This window comes from Sturnira hondurensis, unplaced genomic scaffold (genome assembly GCF_014824575.4).
Source record: "Sturnira hondurensis isolate 20B ecotype Veracruz unplaced genomic scaffold, ASM1482457v3 Scaffold0016747, whole genome shotgun sequence".
Lineage (NCBI taxonomy): Eukaryota > Metazoa > Chordata > Mammalia > Chiroptera > Phyllostomidae > Sturnira > Sturnira hondurensis.
This window is the reverse complement of record NW_028089378.1, coordinates 111687-136578: the sequence shown is the minus strand read 5'-3', so window position 1 is coordinate 136578 and position 24892 is coordinate 111687. Positions and strand designations below refer to the sequence as shown.

At 52.0% G+C, this 24892-nt stretch overlaps 1 protein-coding gene across 23 annotated transcripts in view; it reads right to left on the bottom strand.

Moving 5' to 3' along the window:
- The window catches only part of BIN1 (bridging integrator 1), a 54509-nt gene that overhangs the window by 18774 nt on the left and 10843 nt on the right, over nucleotides 1–24892 (bottom strand). For 13 of the 23 annotated variants that reach the window (XM_037066950.1, XM_037066953.1, XM_037066955.1 and 10 more), the window contains exons 2-7: nucleotides 7327–7407; nucleotides 2940–2994; nucleotides 2635–2729; nucleotides 2326–2421; nucleotides 1391–1498; nucleotides 442–534 (exon numbers count right to left, since the gene is read on the bottom strand). In XM_037066950.1, the coding sequence (XP_036922845.1) occupies nucleotides 442–534; nucleotides 1391–1498; nucleotides 2326–2421; nucleotides 2635–2729; nucleotides 2940–2994; nucleotides 7327–7407 (528 nt within the window). The remainder of the gene's footprint in view (nucleotides 1–441; nucleotides 535–1390; nucleotides 1499–2325; nucleotides 2422–2634; nucleotides 2730–2939; nucleotides 2995–7326; nucleotides 7408–24892) is intronic. The other 10 variants (XM_037066952.1, XM_037066964.1, XM_037066956.1 and 7 more) reach the window with 1 other exon arrangement.

The following is a 24892-nucleotide window of genomic DNA, read 5'->3' as shown; positions in this document are numbered from 1 at the left end:
GTTCAGGGACACTGGGCAAGAGACTTTGCCCCTCTGCAGGCGTGCTTCCTCAGTAAACTCAGAATCACCCTCACAGCTTTTTTGAGGTTTGAAGGACAACACGTGTCAGGACAGTGGCACTCACAGAGGACAAAGGGTTCCAAGGCTTTCCTGGGCTTCTGGATGCTAAAATTTCAGTCTTAGGACTACCAGAGACGCCAATGCTGAGCAACAGACTCAAACCGACCCCAGCCAACTAGCATCTCTAGTCCTTATCCCCTCCTGTGTTTGACCTCAGGCCTTAATCTGTAACAGGAAATCTCCCAGCACAGGTATTTGAAACCATCCCTGCCTTCTGACCCAGGAAGAGGGCTGAGCCCTCCCCAGCCTGGCAGTGCAGCGCAAGGACAAGGCAACAAATCATAAGATGTCAGCACATGCAAGGTTAGAAGCCAGCGTCACCTGATTTCGGAGCAGGTTAGTTTGAGCTACAAGATGAGCCTGCAGTTTGCCTTGACACCACTGCGGGGCAGCTTTCTCAAGCAGCGAGACAGGCTGGTGGGGTAGGGAGGTCAAGGCAAAGGAGAGTGGAAAAACAGGAGGGAAATGGGGAGAGAAACAGAGACACAGATATTAAACATCAAGTCCAAATGTCCCAAATGTGGTAACAGACAAGCTGGTTGCCCCTCCAGGGATCCCACCACCCTCAACAGGCTAAGAGAATTAAGGGAAGCCCCCAACAGGGCACAGAAGGTAGCGGAATCCAACTGCAAAGCAAAATGTGAGAATTGTTAGCAAATGCAGAAGACTCTGCAAGCAAGATCTTGCTCTGGGCTGTGGTGGGTGGGGTTGGGAAACTCATCATCAGGGCTCTGGGGAGAATGTGGCCAGCCCAAGTCCTGTGCCCCCCCCCCCCCCCCCCCCCCCCCCCCCCCCCCCCCCCCGCCGGCTCACACTCCTACACCTCCAATCCCCACCCCTAGCGAAGACAGGGTCACATCACACATCACGTGACGGAAGTCTACTCAGAGCATACCAGGCCAGGCAGAGCCTTCCCGGTGAACCCCAAGCCTGTTATTCTTCTGGAAAGTGGCCTCAGACTGAGTGGAGGGGTCAGGGGCCAGGGCAGGCACCAGAGAATGAGCCAGAGGTAGGCCCTCTCCCAGGGGGCTGTGAGGATCTTTCAGTCACCCACCCCAGCTCTGGAACCTGGTACTAGTCACAGTTGGAAACCTTTCCACAAAGGGGCTTGAGCACCCCCACCCCCAGGGTAGTGTGAGAGCCAGGGCACAAAGGGGCAGGTAAGTTCAGCCCAAGAGGGTGGCTCCCTGGGGCCCGCACACACCCCCATCCCCGCCCCACCCCTGCTTTGTCTCCCAGAACACTGCCCTGGCCCCTCTCTAGCCCCTACCTTTGCAATTTTGACTTCATCCTTCTTTTTGGCCACTTGGAGAGACTCGTAATGGTGCCGTGCACTGTCATAGTCCACAAGCTTCCGCCCTCGCTTGGCAATGCGTGACTGGGAAACAAATGGAGAAGAGGGCTGAACAGGGCCCAGCGAAGTCTCTGCTGTGATGCTGACCCAGTTGGGCCCAGAACAGTGGGGACCTGAGTGACGCCAGAGGAGCCATGCAGTAGACCCCGCTTCCAGGTTTCTCTTCTCTTGGGCTACCACCATCAATTTCCCTTCTGCACTCACCACAAGACACCTTGGGTGCCTGAGGCATCCACACTGGGTGTCTGAGAGGGCCAACATAGAGCATGATCACCAGTGGATCAGGTTTAGTATGACAGTTACCGCCTGGGCTCCAGACACCCCTCCTTCCATGGCTAAAGCACCCAGGTCCCACTGTGCTCAGTGGAGATGATGGCACAATGACAATTCACAGCACACACCCAGGCCCAGCAGAGGAAGCTGTCCTTTTGAACATACACACTCACACAAATACATCCAGATAAGGGTCAATGCACAAGTATGTATACATTTCCCTCCAAGCACGCACAGCCTAACACAAGACACCTTTAGACACAAATGCCAAGGCCTGACATTCCTTAAAACATTTTAACAATCCCACAGTCTCAGCCACACACATGTATAGGCACCATGGGGTCTATTCCCCTAGCTGAGAAACCCAGTTGTATAGGGCTCAAAGGTGTCAGTTCAGAAAAGCCCAAGTCTGGAGCTAGCAGGCTAGCCCTGGAAGGATAAGGTACCCAGTGAAGGGGATATTTGCCTTCAAGGTGGAGTCATAGCAGTGCCTGAGGCAGCCCTGGACTGTCCCCATCCCTGGACCATCTCCCTTGCCACCTTCCCTGTACAAGCTGGCCAGCTCAACAGTCTCTCACCTTGATGTCAGGGAACTGACCCAGGTATGTGTCCATGGTCAGGAGCGCCTGGTCCACCAGCTTCTGGTGGTAATCCATCCAGAGCAGGTCGTTGTTCTGAAGAGGCAAGAGCACGTGAATGCACTACTGGGGCTGCTAGCCACCCCAGCCCGCAGCTCTTGCCTCCCAGGGACCTGGGGATCAGCTCTCGCCCCATCACTTCAAGGGTTGGTGGCTTCTGAAAACCTCAGTTTCTTCATCTGTAAAATGCACTGGCAGCTGGGGCCAGCAAGGCCTTGTGGGAGGGTCGAGCCACTTGCCCCCGCTCACCTCAGCGATCTTGTTCGCTTCGTCCCTGCCAGGCCAGTCAGGTTCATACACCTCCTGTAGACACTCGTTCAGCTTTCTGGAAGCCTCGTGCATGGCTGTGGGACAGAAGGGCCATACTGCAGCTAGGCCATGGGGACCTAGGATAGGGAGTCCCCCAGAGGCCAAGGATGTATGTGGGCCTCCACAACCGTCTTCACCCAACCAGATCCTGACACCCTCCCTAGCTCTTTATGCATCTGTTCCATATAGGGAAGGCCCCTCCATGCATCCTGTGAAATCTGGCTCACACAGGCCACGCCTTTTACCTTTGACCGAGGCCAGGTAGGTCCGAAGATCCTTCTGCAGACGGGTGCCCTCATTCTGCAAAGAAAAGATAAGAACAAAGTGAGGACCTGAGGGTACACCTTGAACCCCACCCTCTCCTTCCTGTACTTCCACAAAGACTAATTAATAAAAGCTGTCCTCATCAGTACGTTAAGAGGAGTAGAGAAGAGAGACGTGTAAACACCTCTGGGCCAGGGCCTGGCACCAGCTCAACTCAGAGCAGAGCACCTGTCACCTCTCTGGGCACAAACACGTACTGAACACCCACTGTGTTCTCAGAACCATCCCTGCTGTCGGAGCCATGTGCCTGAAGGGACATTCATCCCAAGTTCGTCAGCACCTGTCTGTCTCTTCCAGGCACTATTTTCAGCCCTCTATGGAAGTTAGGAAGACAGAGACCCCTCCATCCTGGACAAGACACTGAGGACACAGTTAAATGACACACACACACACACACACACACACACACACACATACACAGCAGAGCACACATGTATAATGGAACTTGCATGCAGAAGCCCACCCTCATACAACCACAGAATGGGTGACCAATGAGCACAGAAACATGGGCGAGGGACAGAGGCACCTTGTAGCAAAAGCTTAGGTGTGCCCAATACCAATGGGCTCCCACTTTGGCATGCCAGGCAGGGAGAATAGCTTGCTGGAAGGGGATGGCCTAACCAGGGTACAGAGAAGTGTGGGGGTCATGTTCAGGACTCTCAGGACACTGGCCCAGCTGAGAGGGAGAGTGTAGGACGTAAGAGGGGGAGTGGGCCAGGTAGGGAGGCTACAATCACGTTGGACCTCATCTGCTGAGGGTCACACTTCCAAACCCAGATTCTCTTCCTGCCCAGCCTCCATCATCTCATTCCCCTCCCCACCAGCCTCCAGAACCTGTGTATACTGCACCCCAAGGAAAGGGCCATCCATGGGGTGGGGTGCTACAGTTGCCTGGGTATCAAGCTGTACCAGGGCCCCTTGTGCCTCCCAAACAGGGCCACACTGTGGGCAGGCACGTGGGACACAGATGTGCAAGGGGCGGCCCAGAGTGTGCCACCCACATGCAACTGCAGCTGGGGCCCTAAACCAGCTTCAAGGTCAGTCTCCAGGGTCAGACACAGCCCTTCACCATCAAGCTGCTCCTGCAGGGCAGTGCCTAGGCCCACCAGCACAGAATTTGTGAGCTCACTTCTAAAACCACTCCGTCAATTCTCTGGAGCTGCCTAGAGTTCTAACATATTCCTTGCAGAGCAGCTGGGGAAAGGATCAAGTTCTGGACCCACTGCTCCCTTGGCAGGCTCTCTGGGCTCTAGAGTCTGGAAGGGCATCACAGCCCAGGACCAACACCTACTACAGCTCTATGGTGGCAGCTCAGCCAGCACCCCACATCTCCATAGTACCTCTCCCTCCAAAGGGTGCTCCCACGATCCCTGACATCAGCCCCCACAGGTGGCCTGGAGACTGAGCCCCATCTTCCCAGTGGGTCTGAGGGGTAGAGGCATGCCCTCCTGCATGCAGCCCCTCTGGCTCCAGCTGATCTTTGCCACTGCACATCAATGCCAGTGGGTCTTTCCTCCCAGACTGGGACGCCTACTTGGAGTAGAGCCTGGGTGGGCCCTAGGGACAAGAAGGATAAACAGACAGCAAGGATGAGTCCCTGGAGTACAGGCTATAGTTGGCCCCTGGAAGGTTTTGGCCCACCTGAAGGAGCCTGGATGATTTCCAGGATCGCCTGAGCTGGGTTTATAGCACTCAGGGGGAAAGGAATGACAAGAGGCCTCCAGGATTTCTCAGGGCAGGCAATGAGGACAGGGGTGCTGTGACTGGTACTGAGTGAGCCCCACAGGGGCTGTGATAACAAGTGACACAGCAAGGTGACCTATACCCTCTCCTAGGACCTACCTCAATGGGAAGGGCTAGGAATGTGCTTCCCTGAAGATCGTATTCCCTGTTATCCCAGTCCCTAACTAGTGCTGGGTTCACTGTGCTTGGTGTTCAGAGATGAAGAACAGGAGGATGCTCAGCTTCAAGGCTCCCCATGCTCAATCTTCTCCCTGCCATTCAAAGGGGCCCCTCAGCCCTGCAGGCTGGAAAGGCAAAGCCCGCTTCAGCCCCCGCAATTCACCCCCTGTAGAATAGTGACCCTCACACCTTTGTAAATCCTGACATCCACCCCCAGGGCCCAGTCACCCTCACACACCACTCAAATCCAGAACTGACTGGCTGCCTAAACCCCCAAGGGAGGGTTTCCATGTCTCAAATGAGAACTCAAATTTGCCCCCTCCTGCTACCACCCTTAGCCCCTGAAAAGCTATCCACCCCAACCTGAGGATGGAGAGTGCCGGTTAAAGTGGCCACTCCATGTCCATAGCCAGAGACCCACCCACACTAGTCACCTTTGGCCCTGGCCTCACTGCCCACCCCTCTTCCCAAGGATCAGTGAGTGACTACCTGCCCAGGACCAGAAGTGCAGAAGCAATGATTCTGAGGAACAAACGTGGAGAGCAACTCACTGGTCACAGTGCTGGGAACCGGCCACAGAAAACCCCAGCTTCCAGACTGCATTTCCTTCACCTTCTACCAAACAGCCCAGCCTGCTTGAGATAGCCCCATATCCCAGCCCAGGCTGCAGCTCAGGCTTCCCTAACATTTCTCTCCAGCTGCCCTTAGGACTGGCTTCAGCTCCAGAGTGGGAGCCTGAAAATAAACAGATATGGATTTAAACTCCTGAGCCCCTACATCAGCTTTGTGGCCTTGGAAGAGCTGCTTAATCTCTCTGAACCTCAAGTGTCTAGTCTGTAAAATAAAGAGAATATTAGAATCCAGCTCAGTGATACAAGGCTCATGTCTGTGAAATACACCACAGGACCAGGTCCACAGTAGATACTCTAGTAACAACAATCCCTAAATGACTTTCAGAGAAATATGCCACAACTGAGGAGGACAGATGAACAGGGAACTTGTCCCATGGGCTTACAGGAGACAGAATCAGAAGCAAAAACTTCAGGTTTCTTGTTCAACCATCTATTTCACAGTCAAAAAAACTGAGACCAAAGGAGCAGGGGCTCACCCAGGGCCACAGAGGCAGTCTCTGCCATGGTGCCTACCAGGGCTGTGAAATACACCACATGACTGGTGTGTAGGACAAGCAGCCATGGGGGCACCCACCCCAGAGGAGTCTCTCAGTCAAGCTCCTGAAGGTGGACTTGGCCTTGGGCCCTCTGCCAGCATGTTCACCAGCCCCTGGCCAGTGGGCTGTAAGAGTTCTCCAAAAAAGGCCCCTTTCCCTGGGTTCCATTCCAGCTGTAGAGACGGTGGTAGGTGCCCAGCTGGCCCATTTCCTGGCAGAGCTTAGACCCTGCCCTCACTTCCTATGCCCACACCCATCCCTATCACCTCTTTTAGCCTCCAGCTCCATCTGTCACTCACTGGGGCACAGCTGCAGAAGCCAGTCATGGACCAGCTCTCTTTCCTTTCCTACTGCCTTGGCCCTTCCCAGGGATGGGATAGTCACAGGGTCCTCTCACTGCCCTTCTACTGCTCAGACACAGCTGTGGCGTATTTGAGACTCTACGAGAAAGTGGTTTCAGGGACAACCCAGTCACAGCATCCAGAGCCTTTCAGGTACAAAGTCCTCCCTCATATCTAAGCACTGCCCCCAGGCTGCCACGTGACTGAGCCCTTTTGTAACTGGCCACTGGCCTACAAAGGAACCTGGTAAGGAAGCCCTTCAAGTCCTTTGCAATCTTTGAAAGCAGACAAGTATGGGTCTGTCTGAACCCACCCCAACCCTTGGACAGCCTTAGGAAAATTATCTAATTTCTCTGAGCCTTGAGCCTTTCATCTACAGAAAGGGAACAATGATACTGGTTGCCCTTATACAGCTGTTGGGAAGCATCCACAAGCCATCTACAAATGGCCTGGCTTAAAGCCAGGCACAGTTGATGCTCAGCAGGGATCCAAATCAAATCCAGTCTATTCTGCTCTCATGGTAAACCCTGCAGATGACCCTTTCCTTACACGTTTGTATAGCTCCCATGTGATGTGACATTCAACGTTGTCTAGAATCTGCCCATAATCTACTGTCTACTTTCACCCAATCCCCATCATCACCCCCGACCCTTTCTATGTCTCACCAAGGACCTCACGTATACCTGTCCTTCCTCTTGCCCACTATGGTCCATGCCCACTGCCAGGGCTCCCTCCTCCAGGAAGTCTCCTGTGACCTCTTCGGTGACCTTGCCAGCCCACATTGATCCTCCTCTTCAACCTCCCCTACTCCACAAATTCAGCTTTTGACAGTTTCCACCTGCCAGTCACAGTCCCTTTTTCACAAGCTCCCTAAGGCCAAGGGCTACCCACACTCACCAGCTGCTTGTTGAAATTCTGGACACATTGTTCAAACTGCTCATCCTTGGTCTCATCTGCCTTCCCCAGCTTCTGGAGGACCTGCAGAGGCAGAGAGAGAAGAGTGTTGCCTTGAGAAAGAAACTGGCCAGACCAAGAGGGCCTGATCATCAATACTGAAGGCCTTTCCCCACCCCAGCCAGGGTCTGAGAGGCCCCCAGCCAATATCACCAGCCCAGGGCACTGGGACCATCAGAAGGGCTCATGGTTGCTTTGATCACCAAGAATAGGACCGCATCCACAAGTCTTAAGACCTCCCTATCCTTTCTCTAGGCCTTTCCCATCAGCCCAGAGGAGGCACTTAAGACAGGACTGCTGTAGTGACTGAAACCAGGAGGAAGGAGCTTCAAAGATAGCAGGAGGAATCATGCACCCCTCCTTGATAATCTCACACTGCATGCTGGGGTGCTCCACCCCAGCCCTGGCAGCTAAAAAGTGAGATGAATACCAAGGGTGGACCCACCTACCCACATAGGTCTGTATCCTGGGCCCAAGGTTCCTGAATCCCAGAGGGAGAAGCAGAGCAGTGCACTTCTCACCCTTCTCACCCAGAGTGAGAAGGGCAGCCCAGGGTGGCCAGGGACTAGGCACTGTGGCACTAGGAGTCACCTCCCAGTCTGGCTAGATTTTCATATATGGCCCACTCTAGCCACTCTGCTCCCTTTTTCACAGGCAGCAGGCCTCCCTGGTCACACACACACACAGCCCCCACAGTCTAGCCACCATAACCACATGCTGGGGAGGAGGGGAGTGCAGAGGTGGAAGGCATAGGTAGGTAAAGGCAAAGAGAGAGAGAGAGAGATGCTAGACCAGAAGAGGTGTCTAAGAGCACTGAACAGAAGGGCTGGCCCATCAGGTTCTCCCAGACTCCCCACTCCGGGGTCCTGTTTCCCACAGTCCCAGGGAGGAGGAGGAAGAGAAAGAGGGAGGGAGAAGGAATGGGGAGGGAAGAGGGGGAGAGAGGGGGAGAGGCACAAAATAAAGAGGCAAAGAGAGGGGTGAAAACCATGGGAGGAGAGCAGAGAGAGATGAGAAATAGTGGTTCAGAAAGGGGATGCTGAGGCAGAGAGGAGGTGGGATTTGCAGGGAGAGGGAAGCAGAGACCAAGATGGAAACAGGCTGCCATCTACAGCGCAGGGCAGCACCTCCATTAAGCAGAAGAAAACATTGTAATGTTCAGTAGAGGCAGTGGCCAAAACCCAACAAGAATGAAAAGGAAACAGGTGGTGGTGAGGATGGCAGGCAGAGGAAAAAAAGCTGGGACAGGGCAAAGATGAGTATCAGCGGATGGGACCAGCAGAACCAGCCCAGCAGCTATCTGAGGCCAGCAGGTCCTCACCACTTTCCCCTCAGCTATATTCTCCCCTCAAAGACCCTAAAGTGGGCTACACTGCCTGGAACACTAGCTTTGCCCACCCAGGACCCAGACTTGGGTTCTAGACTAAGGAATGCCCAGTTCCTGAGCAGACCATGGACCCTCCCCCCTTGACTGGCCCAGGAAGGCCTGTGCTTCCCTGCTGCTCCTGGCTGGCTGTCCCAGGAGCCACAGCAGGCCAATCAGCACCCAGTAGTACATTCGGCCATCTGTCACCAAGCACCTGCTCTGTGCCCAGTGCCAAGCATCTCTGCTGGGGCAACAGAGATCAACCAGATATGGGTCCAGACCCAAGAGAGAAGGAGGCCCATGGGCCTGTAGGAGTCCAGGGTAGAGATATATCTAGCCTGGGCAATCAAGGAGGACTTCCAGGGGGAAGCAGCAGCTCATATGAAGGGTGAGCTTGTAGCAAAGGCAAGGAGATTAGAAAGATGAGGTACATTACCAAGAAATTTCTAATTTTTCAAGGCAACCTGAGGTCACAGAGGATAGTGAGAGACAATATGAGTGGCAGGAGAGGCAAGGGTATGCACTGGGGAGTGGCCCACAAACAATTCTGTGCTGCATGGTCAGCACACAATCTACTGGACAAATGCAGCTGGATACCAAGTAGATAATAAGGTAAGAGGAGGAAAGCAAAACAAGCTACCCACAGGCCCCCATTTCCCATGGCAGCCGCCTCTATTTGGTCTTGTAGGAAGAGAGTGGAGTTGTGGAAGTGCCTGAGCTTAGACAGCTCTATTACAAAGAAAGAAATGTACCTGTGGGTAGGAAAGAATGTCCAGACATCAGAGGGGTCACCAAATAAGCAAGAGGCTCCCAGGGATCAGGATCATGGCCTGATAAACCTCAATCCTAGAGGACCAGGGAGGTGGCCCTGTCCACCTCTGCCTCTCCTCCTTGAGGAGATGCACTCAATGAGCAAAAATCTACACCTGCCATTGGGACTCCCAATGCACACATAGATACACACACTGGCCCCATCCCCAGACACAGCTGTGTGCTACACCCAGATGGCCAAAGCCAACAGCAACAACTTCAGGACTTAAGAAAGGCCAGCTACAGTGAGACTATGCCAGTCAGTTAGAAGATCTTTGAGAAAAGGGACTCTTTCTGTCTTTCTTAGCCTCAAGTACCTTATTCGGAAAATAGAACAATGTTAGCACCCACCTTAAGGCTCACGACTATAAAATATGTCTCTGTCCCTGGCCCATTGCACATACTCAAGTAACAGCAAGCCCCTCAAAGGTCTTCATAGCAGCCTGAACACAACCAGGGGCCAGGCCTGACAACTAACCCTCATACTAGGTCTGGACTAATGGCATCTCAAGATGCTAAACAGAAGTCACATGCACACACTGTTCACGTGTGCATGGGCATGCATGTACACATAGCAACTCCTATTTATCCTTCAAAACCTTGCTCCGGTAACACCTCCTCTGTGAAGCTGCCTCTGCCCCCTCTCTCTCCCACATCATTCCATACCACTTAAGGCCTGGGAACTGTACTCCTCATTGCTGTGTAATGGTGCCTAATTATCCACCACTGGCCCTGCCCCAGTCATGAGAACAGCCTGAGGTCCAGCTCTCTGCCCCCAGCTCCTACAAAAGGCTACGCACAGGGCAGACATGCAGTATGTTCTTGGTGGCCACTGTCTAATCTGAGCTATGGGCTTTGAGGGCAGAGTCACGACACTGAACAAAATATCCCATCTCTCAAATTCAGTCTCCTCTCATGGTCATATACAACAGCTGTTATGAGAAGTAGCCATCAGAACTAGGATTAGAATTAGCATCTACGTTCATCCAAAGTCTGGTCTTGGGTGACCCAAGCTAACTCCAGTGGGTCCCAGCCCTGAAGAAGCAGTGTGGAAGGGGTGACCAGCTTGGTAGGCTCTGAGTGACCTTGGGCTAACTGCTTAAGTTCTCCATACCTCAGTGCTCCACCTCTGAGATGGGAGTGATACTTGTAACCACAACATGGCTGAGGCTCAGTAAATGTATGTTGGTCTCGGCCTCATTTAACCCTCACTTAAATACACCCCCATTTTATAGATGAGGGAAGAAGGGCATATGGCCTGGATCCCAGTGTACACACTGGGTCCACAAGGAGCTCCCAGTGTGGCTACTGGAAGAGAAAACAATTTAAGCACCATCTGCCTGAGGGCAGAGACCAGCACACAATTCAGTCCAATAAAATCCCACACCCTCAGTTGCTACCTGATTCCTATTTCCCACCCTATATAACTTGGGCTGCTGTCACACACAGCAGCTGCTAGGTGCTCAGACTGCAGAGACCCTCCACCGGCTCAGAGGGAAGCTGTGACTTTGGGCCTTGCGGACACAGATGCTCTACCCATTCGATGCATGGTTAGTGGGGCCTCCCTGTGTCAAGCTCACAGACAGACCACTGAGAGCAGCAGGGGGACTCTGGATGTCCAGGAGGGGCCTGGCCTACAGGGGCTCAGAGAATGCAGGATGACCAAGCTGGGTTTTGAAGGATAAGCAGAAGTTAGGTTAAGAAGAGGCCCTAAGGGCAGACAGTCAGAATTCCCACTCTGTCCAGGGTTATGTATTGGGGGAGCCCCAGACATTCCTGTGCCACAGGTCTCCCTTTGTGATAAGCAAAGGAAGCCTTCTGATGGTGGGACAGAGGACAGGGACACAGGCCCCACTACACTTGGTGTTAACCCAGAAGGAGAAAGCAGGGACAAGTTCAGCAGCACATTTGCCAGCAGTGCAGGAAGACTTATCATTGTCACTCTGGTTCCTCTCACCACATCCTCAGCTCAGTCAGATAGGAGTGGAGCTGATGTGCCTCTAAAATGACAATCCCACTCAGGGCAGGGCAGAAACAGAAGCCTCCTTCTGACAACAACCACAGTTCAGCCTCTCTGAACCTGGCTGTAGACAGGGCCAGCAGTCCCACCTTAGGGAAGTGAGGGAGACTCACCAGACACAAAAGAATGCCCACTGGAGCCTGGGCTCAACAGGTGCTCCCTGTGGCCACAGTGCTATGGAGAGAAGTGCTCTTGCCCCAGCCTCATGGCTGTGGCCTTTTTCACAACCCAGAGCATGGAGAGAGGCCTGCCAAGCCTTCTCCTGTTCTCCCAGGCAGCAAATAGCCCATGGGATGGACAAGCCCGTAATGAAAATGTGCCTCTGCACAACTGTGCTGCATGGCCACCAAACTCACAGGGACAAAAGACCCCTCCAGGGCCAGTCTTATCTGAACTAAGAGGAGTTTATCACTTTCTGCCTACCAAACCTGGAATTTTACAGACATCAAGTGCTCCCTTCTCACAGGTAAATGTTTTCATCTCCATGAACAGATGCCAGGTGAGCAGAGATAAATCAGGACTTTGAGCCTAAGGCCTTCATAGTGAGGATGGAGAGCTGAATAATACTGTTGCTCCCAAGCTCCAAAACTGGAGGACAGGCACCTGGGAGACCGCACCCTGCCCATGCCACTCCAGCTGGCCCACCAGGTGTAGACTGTACCTGCAGGCTCACCTGCTACACTGATGCTGGGTGGCCCTGCTGGGACTGCTGAGCCCTGAGCCACAGGCCATCCCCTCCTGGGGCCTCTGACTCCCAGAGTGCCCAGACCCCCATGCTGGTGGTAACACATGCCCGCATCTGAATGGCATGACACAAGGCAGGAATAAGTATTTTCTAGAACCTGAGACTGGTGGCGAGGGAAGCCAGAGGGAGAGATGGCCCACGTTCCCAGTCAGCCCTGTGTCCAGGTGCTGTGCCATGTAGCAAAGCTGGGGGCCCCTCCAGCAGCCTGAAACAGCTGCTGCAAAAGGTATCCTACACGGCCACCCATCATCCTTCACACCAAGTGTCCCCAGAACCCTAACCCACATCTGCACACACACTCATACTCACACATCCAAGGGGGGCTTTATCCAGCTCCCTCTAAGGGACCCACTACCCCAACTGCTGGAATCCCTGAAGGCCTTCACCTTCCCTATCATCTCCTCTAGCTCTGTTCCTCTGCCACCTCAATCAGCCTCAGTCTTTGAGCCAGTTGTACCTGGGTAGTGAACGGCACCACCTCACTGCTTCCTCCCAGCAAAGCTGTGGTCAGGGGACCACAGCGACAGGATGCACAACCTCACACCCTCCCACAGAGGCTCTCAGACAACCAGGGGCCAATATACAGATGGTCAGGCAAGTGGAAGGCCAGGTTTTCCCAGAGATCTCTCAACATACACAGCTGGGCCCTGTTCTGGGTGTTATACCCCCAGAGGGAAAAGTGAGGCCAGGCCACAAGAATTGAGAGTCAAAGGCTACCAAGTGGCCAGAGCTTCCCTCCCCCAGGCAGACATTACAAGACAGGATATTCTGCCCATGGACCCCTGGGTTTCTGGCTCTCTGCCCATACCTGGGGTCTTCATGCTATGAGTGTCCACCCACAATGCAAAGGCTGTTGACAGTGCAGAGCCAGCCTCAGGCTCCTCAGCCCCCTGAGAGAGATCTGACACTAGAGTGGCTTACCCTGTTCCCACACTCCTCCCAGGAACCAGGAGTCATTTGGGCAGGGTCTCAGGAGTGCTCGCAAAGACGGCAAGGAGGAAGGAGAGGAGGTCAGCTCCAGCCCACCACTCACTGCCACATTCCACACGCAACTTCAACCTCAGTTTGAACTATAAACCTCAAAGGAAATTGAAAGAAGAGTACAACAAACTGCCAGATACCCTTCCGCACATGCGCTATTACTCCTGGGCCACTTGTTTTCTCTCTTTTTGTCGGTAAAACAGTATGGGTAATTGGCTTACATATTTGCCGAACCTCTGCAAAGTAAGCTTCAGACATCATGATCCTTTACCTCCAAATACTTCAACCTTAAATACTTCAGGATATTTCCTAAAAATAAGAATGTTCTCCTAAATACCCTTAGAAACATTAGCATACCCAATATGTTAAGTATTTGTTTACTACTATTATCTGATAAGAAGCCCATATTCAAATATCCCTAGTTCTTTCCCAAAATATTCCTTATGTCTCTGTTGTTTTTAGATATGGAATCCAACATGGATCACACATTGCTTTTGAATGTCATGTCTCTTCTCTCCTTTAATACAGAATATTACCTGCTACACCTACTGATTATTTGTCATTGTATACATTTTTTTCTCTTTCGTGACACATTTTTACAAGTACAAACCAGTCACAAAAATGCTCCACACTCTAGATTCATCTGATTGTTTCCTTGTGATTAAGTTCAGGTTAAACACTTATTTGGCAAGAGGACTACAGAGATGATGTTGTACCCTTCCAGCCACATTACATGGGGATATGCCCTGCTTACTATGCTGAACTTGACCCCCCTGGTGGGACAGTGTTTGCCAGGTCTCTGCTGTAAAGGTAACTTTCCTCCTGGTCATCAGTCATCTGAGGGCTGCCGCGCTGCCACTGTGTGAATGTCTTAGGCCAACAGATCTTCCCACAGTGCATTCATCATCCATTAATACTTTGCTGCTCAAGTGGGATCCACAGACCAGTAGCATCACAATCATCTGGGAGCCTGGCTGACACAAATACAGAATTTCAGCACAGCCTTCCCTGCTCCAGACCTGCTGAGTTAGACTCTGCACTGTAATAAGTCCCCTGGTACTCAGTATGCACACTGATGTCTGAGTAGCACTGTACCTGTTAGCTTGACCAAACCAGGTCACCCAAGGCAGGTACCACATCCCATGTGACCTGGCATTCCATACAGAACAACTGCCCCTGCTTGTGCCTCTGTGTGGAGAAGTTGGGGATATCACCCTTGTGTTTGAATCTGTAACCATCATTATTCTTTTTGATGCTTAAACTCTCCTAAATTTGGCCAATGGGAGCCTATGGCCATATTTCCATTTTTCTTGAAGTACTTCCTTGCTTTCTGACACTATGACATGCTACAGGCTCAGCTTTCCCTGCTCAGGTACTTTTTCTGCCCCAGTGCAGAATGAGTCATTTCTCCAAAGAGTCCTGATCCCTTCCTTTCAGGAAGAGGTGTGCTCATTGGTGCAAGTGTCGTTACTCCGAGGCATCTCACTTTAGGCCATGCCCTGGGCTGTCTATGCTTACCTCCACTTTAAAGATAAGAAAAGGAATGCTGAGACATTAATTTGGACCCATGGCTAAGAAGGAGCAGGGTCAGTACTCTGTGGCTTTGTGGTGGCTGTGAACAAGTATGGCTCAAATCTCACCTGCTCTGGCAAACCAGCTAGGCTAACAGCCCCAGCAACTGCCCTCTGGGGCCATTCCTGCATTCCAGTCAAGGCCACACAGTCAAGGCTGCTCTGGTGACTGTGGGCATGGTGGGTTGCAAAGAGACAAAAGGCTCCTCTAACAGGCAGCTGGGGCCCAGCGGCCCCTACAGCACTGTGCTACAGCATTTTTTATGTACTTGTATCCTCTAAATAAGGGTACCCTCCACAGGGCCTGCCTTCCTTGGCCTCTTCTTCTAAGTGAGCTTGTGATACTCCCGCATAGTGAGTGAGAGGACGAGACACAGGAAGACCTGGGGGCTGGCCAGAACCAGACCTGGGTACTCTGACTCCTGGGTTCTTTCTTCAGGTATCTCTCCTGGGGCGTGGCTCTTGACCCCAGGCTGGTGCTAACTGTAGGAGGAGGTAGCTTTGCCTTCTCATTCAGCCCAGAAAATTCTGCCTCTCCCTCCAGTGAGCCCAGTGAACTCATTCATAAAGAGGAATCAGGCAACTCTGCCTTCAGAGCAGCACTGCTCACCAAGGCCCGTGATCTCCTAGTGACAAGTTTGGCTTGGTCAGAGGCTCCAGAGCTGCTGCAGTGCCCTTGGCTTGAGAGGGGCTGGAAAGAGAGGCCTGGCCTCCCTGAGAGGGTGTTAAGCCTATGGACCCCTGGGGCCCAGCTCCAGCCAAGTTTGAGGGATAAGTAGCTCAGGCTCTTGCTTGGGAGCAGAGCCTGGGTCCCAGAAAGCTCAGGACACATGGCTGAGAGGCTTTGGCCAATAAAACCCCTTAGCTTCATGCAACACCAAGAAGTTTTGCCCTAAAACTTCCCAAAGGCTTGATGACTTAAGAAAGATAAATTTTGAAACACTGGCCTCAGGCAAGATCCAGGAACTGCATCCCATCCATAAGGGGCAAAAATGCTCCCCAGCACTAAGGCCCCCAATGCAGTACCCCTCTGCACACACACAGGTTCCCGTGCCCACATGGCAGTACCCCCACACTCACACATCACATGGGGATGCCTGCCACATGTCTGTGCACACACTCACACACAGGGCTCTTGCCTCAGCCTGAGAAGGTCATGGAGCCAGAGCAAAGGCCAAGAGAAACTGCGAGAGGAACCAGAATGAAGGAGAGTTGGAGAGCAAAATCAGGGAAAGAGAAACCAGCAGTGGCCCAAGGTGGAAGGGTCCAGTTCCAAGGCATATTCTCACATACACGCAGGGCTGCCCCTGAAAGTCAGGCTGGGCCTAGGGGCCTAAGTCCCCTCCCGTAGTCTCTCTGCCCACCATCCTCACTCAGGACCTTTGTTCCCCCAAGCTGGTTCTGGGAATGAGCTGTCTGCCTTCCTGCCCTCCTCCCAGGGCAAATACTGCTAACAAGGGTCACACTCCAGAAGGGATCCCTAACCATCAGATTCCATCTCTCAGTTACACACCTGCCCAGCCAGCTTAGCAGGCTGTCCTCTCCATGGACAACAGTGGCAGACACTGCATCTGTCCCTACTTCTGAACTCCAATAAGCCTCACTGAAATCACATAACAAAGCATGACCCTGACAGTCTGGTCCAAGGACCCACCCTGAGGGAGGCCCACCACCCCTGACACTCTTACAGGTAGTCTCATGTCACCAGGGCAACCTGAAGTAGTGACTGTTGACCCCAATCTACAGATGGAGAAACTGAGGCTCAAAGAAGTCACTCAGCTAATGAGTGGCAGAACCAGGACTCCAAACCCAAAGATTCAACTTATGATTCTCAAACAGGATTCACAGGCACCTGGGAGTAACAGGCAGCATATCTAGGGTTTACTGCAAAGGATCCCCACTCCATCCTTCTTCATTCCAAAAATTAAACTGGTAGAAAAAACATTTTTGTGACATAACTAACACAGATATACAGATTGTATAGCAGAATACAAAGTCTGCAAAGAGCTCAGCAACAACATGTAAAACTAGGAACAAATTTTCAGGTTCCTACTGGAGAACTGCAGCTGGGCTGCCCACCCCCACCCCAAGCTCCAAGGCCTCAGCCCCACTTGGCGATTTGTTTTTTAAGTGCTCGTGTTCTGAAAAATCACTGTCCCTGTCACCAGTCCAAAAAGACTCACCATCCTTTTCTGTGGGCCCCTGGTCAGAACAGCTGACTGACTGAGCAATCCAACTGGTCTTTCTTGGGAGACTACACCTCTAAAATTATCTCCTTCCTCTTTTAGTTACTTTCTCTTTCAATTATGAAATACCGTCAAGAGTAAAAAGTGATGTTTGGTTTCCTCTTTTACATCCTTAACTGGGTACACAAAAGCATGGCTAGCTCAACAATAATGCCTTAAAATGTGACTGATTGGTCAAAAGCCAAAGTGCAGAGATGCCCTCCCAGTCCAGGCCCTTTCCACTGTGACCACTCCCAGGGCTGGCAGCTTAACTCCACCCCTGAGAAAGTTGAAGGGATAGGGGTCTCCTCCTACCCCTCCACATCCATCTCTCCAGGTAGAAGGGAAGGCTCCACCTCAGGTGGGGATTTTCCAGTTGACTCTAGGCTGGGAGACTCCTCTCTCCTCTTCTTTCTCCACCCCATGCCAGTGTACCAGAAATTCCATTCCATTCAGCAGATAAGCTGGGTCCAGGGCAAGGGTAGGGCCACCCAGACCCTAGAAGAGCTAGGGTGGGCTAGGTGACTAGACCAGACTACAACAGGGCAGAGCAGAGGCAGATGGGACCAAAGCCAACATGGGGAAGGGGTTCAGGGTCCTCGGAGGGGCCAGGCTGGATTGGTGTGGGGTGAGACGGAGGCCATGAAACAGCAGTAGCCACTCATCCAAAGGCATCCAAAAGACCTACAAGGGTCCTCCAAATCCTACGAGAAGATGGAGGTGTTCCATAGAAGAAGAAACTGAGGTTCAAAGTCCCTGTTCTCAGGGCTAAGTGAGTGAGGAAGTAGGATGTGAACACTGCCATCAGCTCCCAAACCCAAGGTGCCCCCGTGCACAGAGGGGTGTGGGGCCTGCTGAGAGAAGGACAGGCTAAATGAACACTGAGACCCCAAGGGAGTACTGAAGGGCCCTGGCTGGTTGGTGACAGGCTCTCTTCCCCTCAGGGAGCCCCTCCCCAACAGGCTAAGCCCATTTCTAGCTTCATAGAACCAGGAGTCCAGAGGGGTAGGACTTCTGGAAGGGCCAAAAGCAGTCAGACCAAGGTGGGCCCCTACTTTTACAACCAAGTGCCACCCAACTATGTAGACCTCCCCACTAGCCCTCCACCTGACCCAGCCCAGACTCCCGTGGAAGAAAGGACTATTCACAAACAGCTGCTCCCTCTTCAGTGGCTCCCACTTGACTTCACCCCTCACAGCACTGACCCAATGGCCCCTCCAGTGAGGAGACCCCACCATGGACATTGGACCTTCCCCTGGGTTACAAGGGCTGGGCTCGTCTTGGATGCCCTCCCCAAGACTGCAGCGCTCTGTTCTGCAGGGAGCAAAGTGAGGTCCCTGCTCGGGAGGGGCCAGGTCTCCAAAGGACAAGCATGTGGTACTCAAACAAAAAAGCAACAGGGCACAGAGTGGGTGGGGCAAGGGAAGTACTGCTCCTGAGAGGAGCTCAAGGAAGTGACATGAGACTTGATAATGGAGGAATGCCAGAAAAAGGGCACAGCAGGTGCAAAGGCCCTGAGGTGGGAAGAGCAAAGCCAATGTATCTGAACAGAGGGTTGTGGACAAAAAAAGGGGGAAAGTAACCTCACAGGGTGATCTGATCATAATCCTAACTGGGCAGTTCATAGCACGTATTCACACCCCAGGCATATGATTTCTTTACTGAAAAATTTCTCTTTGCTTTAAGCAAGCCCTGCCCCTTGTTTCCATCCATCTAGGTTAACACACCTTTAATATACCCGAAGTGAGACCTCTTCAAGGGGGTATTAACCCCAAAGAGAGCACATTATATCCAATCCCTACCTTGCCTTTTCCCACCTTCACATCACCCTCCTTTCATTCCCTCTGTAATTTCAAATGCACAGAAGAAATTATAAGCCCCTTATTCTCCAGAGCCCTTGAGATCCTACTCCCTGGCATATGCCACCAGTTTGCCTCAGATAAATTTTAAAAACTTCCCTAAAGGTTTGGACATTTCTTACACATACACTGAAGAGCTTTGACCTGACTTGCAGTTTTAAAAGCTTGCAAGCTGCTGTGTCGGGGGACACATGGCACAGCAAGATGTCACAGAGCTGGTTTAGAGGTGATTGCAATGATCCAGGTAAGAGGCAACAGTGGCTTGGGCAAGGACAGGACATGGTGAAAAATAGAAAAAATAAGAGGTGACAAAAAGAAGTGAAGGGGACTCCAGGGTTTGAGCCATGCCAAGGAAGTAGGTGCCATCATCTCAGATGGGGACACCTAGGGATTATGGTGAACTTGAGGTGTACATAGATATCAGGGAGGGACACAGGGACATACCAGCCTAGGGATCCTGGAGTGGCAGTACAGACCTACCATCAGACTCCTCTCTTCCCCCTTTCCCTGCCCACCTGCCTCAGTCACACCCACTCCAGCAACCAGCTCAGTTGGCATGGTGACCAGCTCAGAGTGTTGGTCTGTCTGGGCAGCTGCTAAGGAAAGGGGAAGGAGAGTCAGGGACAGGGAAGACCACCTCTTGCTCTGGACCCCTATGTGTGGGAGAGGCCCTAGGCAGGAAGTACAGGGAGCAGGCCCAGCTGTACGACCCTGGCAGGGAACTCTACCTTTCTGAGTCCTGAGCCTCATCAGTGAAACAGCCAGGCCTTCTCTGTCTAGGGGGAATTTAAGGATGGATAATGTGTGACCGTAGAGGTAAGTGGACTGGTTTCCTTCCTGCCCCATTACTGTATCTTGACCCAAGACACCTTCCACCCAAGCCAGAAAGCTCTGGCAGCCTCTCCCATCTAGTCCCCACCCTGCCCCCTCCCCACCACCCAGCCCACACAAGCCTTTTCTGGTGCCTGGTGCCTGCAGCCAAGGACACCTGCTCCCCATGACTCATCTGGGCTCTCACAGAACATTCCTCAGAGAGCAAACACCAGCCCACTCCACTTCCCTCTCCTGGCCCAACATCCCCTCAGCATCCTCCTCACCCCTCAGCTCTGCAGGGACCCTGCAAGCTCCCACACACGTTGGTACCTTTAGTAAAAGGGTAAAATGATAAGGGCCCCAGGGAAACCAAAGAGCAGCAGAAAGTACTGGCCTCTTTCAACCACTAGCAGCCACATGGGCAGCCAGATGGCCCTTGATATTCAACATCCCAGAGCCAAGCCTGGATACAGCCCACTGTATGGAGAGGTTTATGGAGGGCCACAGCCAGGGTCACCCACTGGCCCTTGTGTTGTGCTGGGTGGGACGTTCAGACCCCACCCTTGGCCCAGTGTTCCACGCCACCTGTTCAGAGATATCAACACAGCCACCCCAAGAGTCACCACCCACCCACCTGTTTGCTCCATGCAACTGTGGGTGCTATTCTCAGCCCAGGCTCTTGGATGCTGGCCATCAACACAGGGGCAGAATCTGTCCCCAGGCTACCCACTTCCCCTCAGCAGCTGCCTCCTGGGCTCAGTGGGAGAACAGCCTGTTCAGAGGAGCAGCAGGCATGGGCACAGCCCACAGAAGAGAACAGGGATGAGGCAGGGAGAGGGTGAAGGCCCTGCCTGCACGCATCTGCCTTTCCTAGGGGCCCGGCAAAGGTCTGACCAGTGGAGGGCCACAAAACCCCCATAGTCTTCATTAGGTAACCTGCTGCCCTCCTGGTGCCCAACCATGCTGGCCCTACAGGTCATCTCCTCTAAGCAGCCTTCCCTGACTCCACCCTAGACACAGAGACACTCATTTGTCCCTCCAGATGCCCTCCATATGTCTGCTCCTGTCTGAGAAGCCCAACCTAAATGTACAACCAGGTTATTCATTCATTTTAGCAATTAGAATCCTCTATTTCCAGGTCTGTGTAATTGGAACTATTAAACAGTACTGAAAGGAGATAAGATGTGTGATATTTTCTCAAACATATTATTGCTATTATTTTGGTTATTGTTATCTTTGTAATTCAAATGAGTCAATCAATGCCCAGAGTCAGCTTTAAGCAGCTCCCACCCAGTCCTACCCACCCAAGTGCACAACACACATGACACAGAAGTGAGGAGGGCTGGTCCTCACACCAGTTTCTGAAGTCACTCCTGGCCCCTCCTCTGCCTGGGAGCTGTGCCTCAGCGTAAGTTCCCGGTACCTATGAGGCCACAACAGAAAAGATTTCTCACTTTTTGGTTGGAGAATCAAGGGTGGGGACTTGCTGGTTCTGGGGTGGCTGTGCTCTCAGCCCAGGGCTAGCTCCACTGCATTTCACTAGAGCCAAAGATGGAGGAGAGTGGGAAGGGACTGGAAGAGGAGGGGGTGTTTAATCAACTTACAGGTTAAGGGTCAAGGTGGGGGTGGAGGACAGAAGAACAAGAGCAGACCAAGAACGGACTAGGGGAGTCATGTGGTTGCCCCAGCCTCGACAGATGAAATGAATGTCCAAGGGGCAGGAGGGGCTTTTCTGGGCTTCTGTTAACCCTGTACCCTATTATTCTTATGCTAGTGGGGAATGGAGGGGTAAGAGAAACAGAGTGCACAACAAGGTACTGAAGAAGAAGGCACCATCCTCCAATCCCAGCAAATGCAGGAGGTCAGAACACAGTGGTCCCCACTCACTGCCTCAGAACTCCATACCAGAGCCCTGGGCAGGTGGGTCATCACTCTCCAGATCTCAGTGTCCCACCTCTACAACTGGAGGACCAGGTGAGCAAGAAAGACCTAGCTCTGGCTTCCCAGGACTCAGGCAGTGTCCACTCCAGAGCCCCTGTCTCACCATCAAAGGAGGTCTCTGGGGCCTGGCCCACATTCTTCCTTTTAATACTTCCAGGCTCCCTCCAAAGGCTCAAAAAAGCTGAGGCAGTGAGGACAGGGAGGGGTGGAAGAAGTCCCCTCCAGAAACCACAGCTAATACCAGTACACGCTTTCTGCCTGCTGGGGAGGGGTTCATGCCTACTGTTCCCCAGGAGAAACACAGGGAAATTTGAGTAGCCACACAGTAACCAATCCCTTTTGTTAAAAAAAAAAAAAACAGGCAAAATTAAGGGAGCGTGCCAAAGGAGGCAAGCAAAAAACATAGAAAAGAGCAGAATGGGACTAGGTCTCAGTCTGAATGCCCAGCCCAGGTCCTGGAGGTTGGCTCTTGGCCATCCCACACTGCAGCTCTGGAAATGTTCAGACCACCTAAAAGCTAGAAGAGATTCCTGCTGCCTACAGGGAGAGGGGGTCAGGGCAGAAGGTCTGAAATGGTGGAAAGTGGAGAGGGATCCATGTTGTCACCTGGCCCCTGGCCCCCATAGGACGTCTCTGGGAAACCCCCTCCCCTAAAGCCTCAGGCCCCACCATATGGATTCCAAGCTGGGCCTTAACTCTTTGGCTCATGGTGGGCCAAAACCAGCCTGGACTTGAGTAGGATGGCCCAACAGGACAAATACACGGGGCATGAGTGAAACTGAACATCCCACACTTGCCTAAGGCATCTCAGCCACCCTCATCCCACAGAACTGAGACCACAATCTGCTACCTCAAATTCATGTCCTTGAGTGTGAAATGGAGGCACTGTTCTCCCATTTAATCCTCAAAAATAGGAAAACTGAAGCTCAGAGAAAATAAGTAACTTCCCCAAGATCAAGGGCTTGAGAAGAACAGAGCTGAGATTTCAGCACTATATAAGATGCTTTGCATAACCTTTTTCATCCTTTATGCACAGGAGGCTCACACTCCAATTCACTTGGCATTGAATGCCTACTATGTGCAGTGCCAGGTTCATAGCCTCCACCCTCCAAGGCTCAACGTCCAGGAGAGAGATAGTTACCCCACTTTACAAAGGAGCAAACCAAAGAGAGAGGGGTTAAGTAGCTGGTCCCAGTCCCAGGTGGAGAGAAGAAGGAACAAGCTCTGGACCATGTAGGGCTCCAGGTATGCTGAGCGCACTTAATTACTCAGGCCTCTCCCTCCACCACGCTGCTCAGGAGTGGCAGTGCTGGCTGGAAGCCACATGGAGGTGGCTTCCCCTGGTCTCCTGGAGCACATAACGGGCAAGGTGACTCACAAGTGTAGAGGTACAAAGTTGGGAAACAGGCATCAGGTTCTGTCCTACTGCTGACCATGGCTTCCCCGCAGTGATGACTCAGCTTCCCTCCCCAAGGCCCTGCACACACCTGCCCTTCGGGCAGCATTCACAGAGCCCAGGCCAGTAGGGCCAGGATCAGGGCCCAGAAGGGTGCTCAAAATCTTCATGTGGACAAAATGGGGCCTGATACTAAACCTGAGGGGAGGCCTGTGTGACAGCCTTGCAATCTCAGACACCTAAAGTAAAAAACATAGGATGGTCTGAAATTAAAACTTTCTACCTGGAGGCAAGTTATGGTGGGTAGTCATGTTCCAGGCTAGAATCTTTCCTGGCAAAAGTCAATCTGTACCTTTAGTGAGTCTGTCTATTCTCTTTTTGCATCTATTATAACATGCCTTCAGAATGCCAAATTTTCTTTTTCCAGACCACTTAGAATACAGGCATCACACCAGAGAGAAAGACCATAAATCCCTTCATTGTTATTGAATTAATTGATGACTGTTACATATCCTATACCCACCTACGTAAAAGAAGTATGTGTTTATTATTTTACTTTTTATCAAAACCCAGAAGCTTCTCCACTTTGCTTTCTCCCGCTTCCCTAATCTATCACCAGTGGATTTCATGCAACCCATTTATGTCTTCTGTTTGATTGCAATGCATAAAATAAGGTGCAAAACTGCCATTTTCTGGAGCATTTTCTCAATCCACTGAGGTTTTGCTTCCCAGCAATTGTTGTCAGTTTGGCTTAAAAAAATTTGTAACCATTCTTATAGGTTTGGATGTTTCTTATGTTGACAATAAAAAAGAACCTAGAGCCTCCCATGGCTGTGGCCAGGCCTGGGGAAGATGGTAGCATTCTAGCTCAACCAGGCCTGCTTCCAGAATCGACTTCTCCACTGAGTCCTCAAGGAGGACGGCAGAAAGGACGCAAATATATAAACTCCTGGCTTGGTTTAAGTTTCAGAAAAATGATATTTGGGTCTTGTCCCAGGTTCAGCAAATGCATCCAATTAATTGTGGATTCTTTTTCTTGGTTTAGATCACAAGACTCAATTTGTATTCCTGACTGTTAACATGTCTTAAGTAGTCTCCCTGGCCCCAGGATCCTCCTCAACTCTTTCTTTGTGGAAAGTGGAAACTGTAGTATCTGCACCCAGTTCTTCCTCTATCTTTTTTTAAATAGTTTTTTTAAATATTTTATTTATTTATCTTTAGAGAGGAAGGGAAGGAGAGAAGGAGAGAAACATCGATGTATGGTTGCCTCTTGTGAGTCCCCTGCTGGGAACTGGCCTGCAACCCAGGCATGTGCCCTGACTGGGAATCGAACCACGATCATGTGGTTCGCAGGCCCGCGCTCAATCCACTGAGCTACACCAGCCAGGGCTCTTCCTCTATCTTGAGGCTCCCTGGGGAGTGCAACGCTGGGCCAGGTCCATCCAAATACGACCTCCTGACCGTCTCCTCATGGAGCCTTTGGAGGATCCCCAACACATTGAAGGGACAGCTCTGCAAGTTTACCTTCTCCTCTAGTGTGCCAGCCTCCTGGTGTAACCAAGGATTCCAAGCTACACACACCATACAACACAGACAACATGTGTGGGTCCTGCAAAAGCAGCCCCCACACTTTCACTGAAAACTCCTAAGCACTCATATTTGTATTTTAATTGTCACCATCACCCTCTCATTCTCTGAATTCAGGGATCGCCAGAGGTAGCACCTGGGAAAGGCCAACTTGGGGCCAAGTCTAATGACTGAAATTCCAGGGAGGAAATCTCA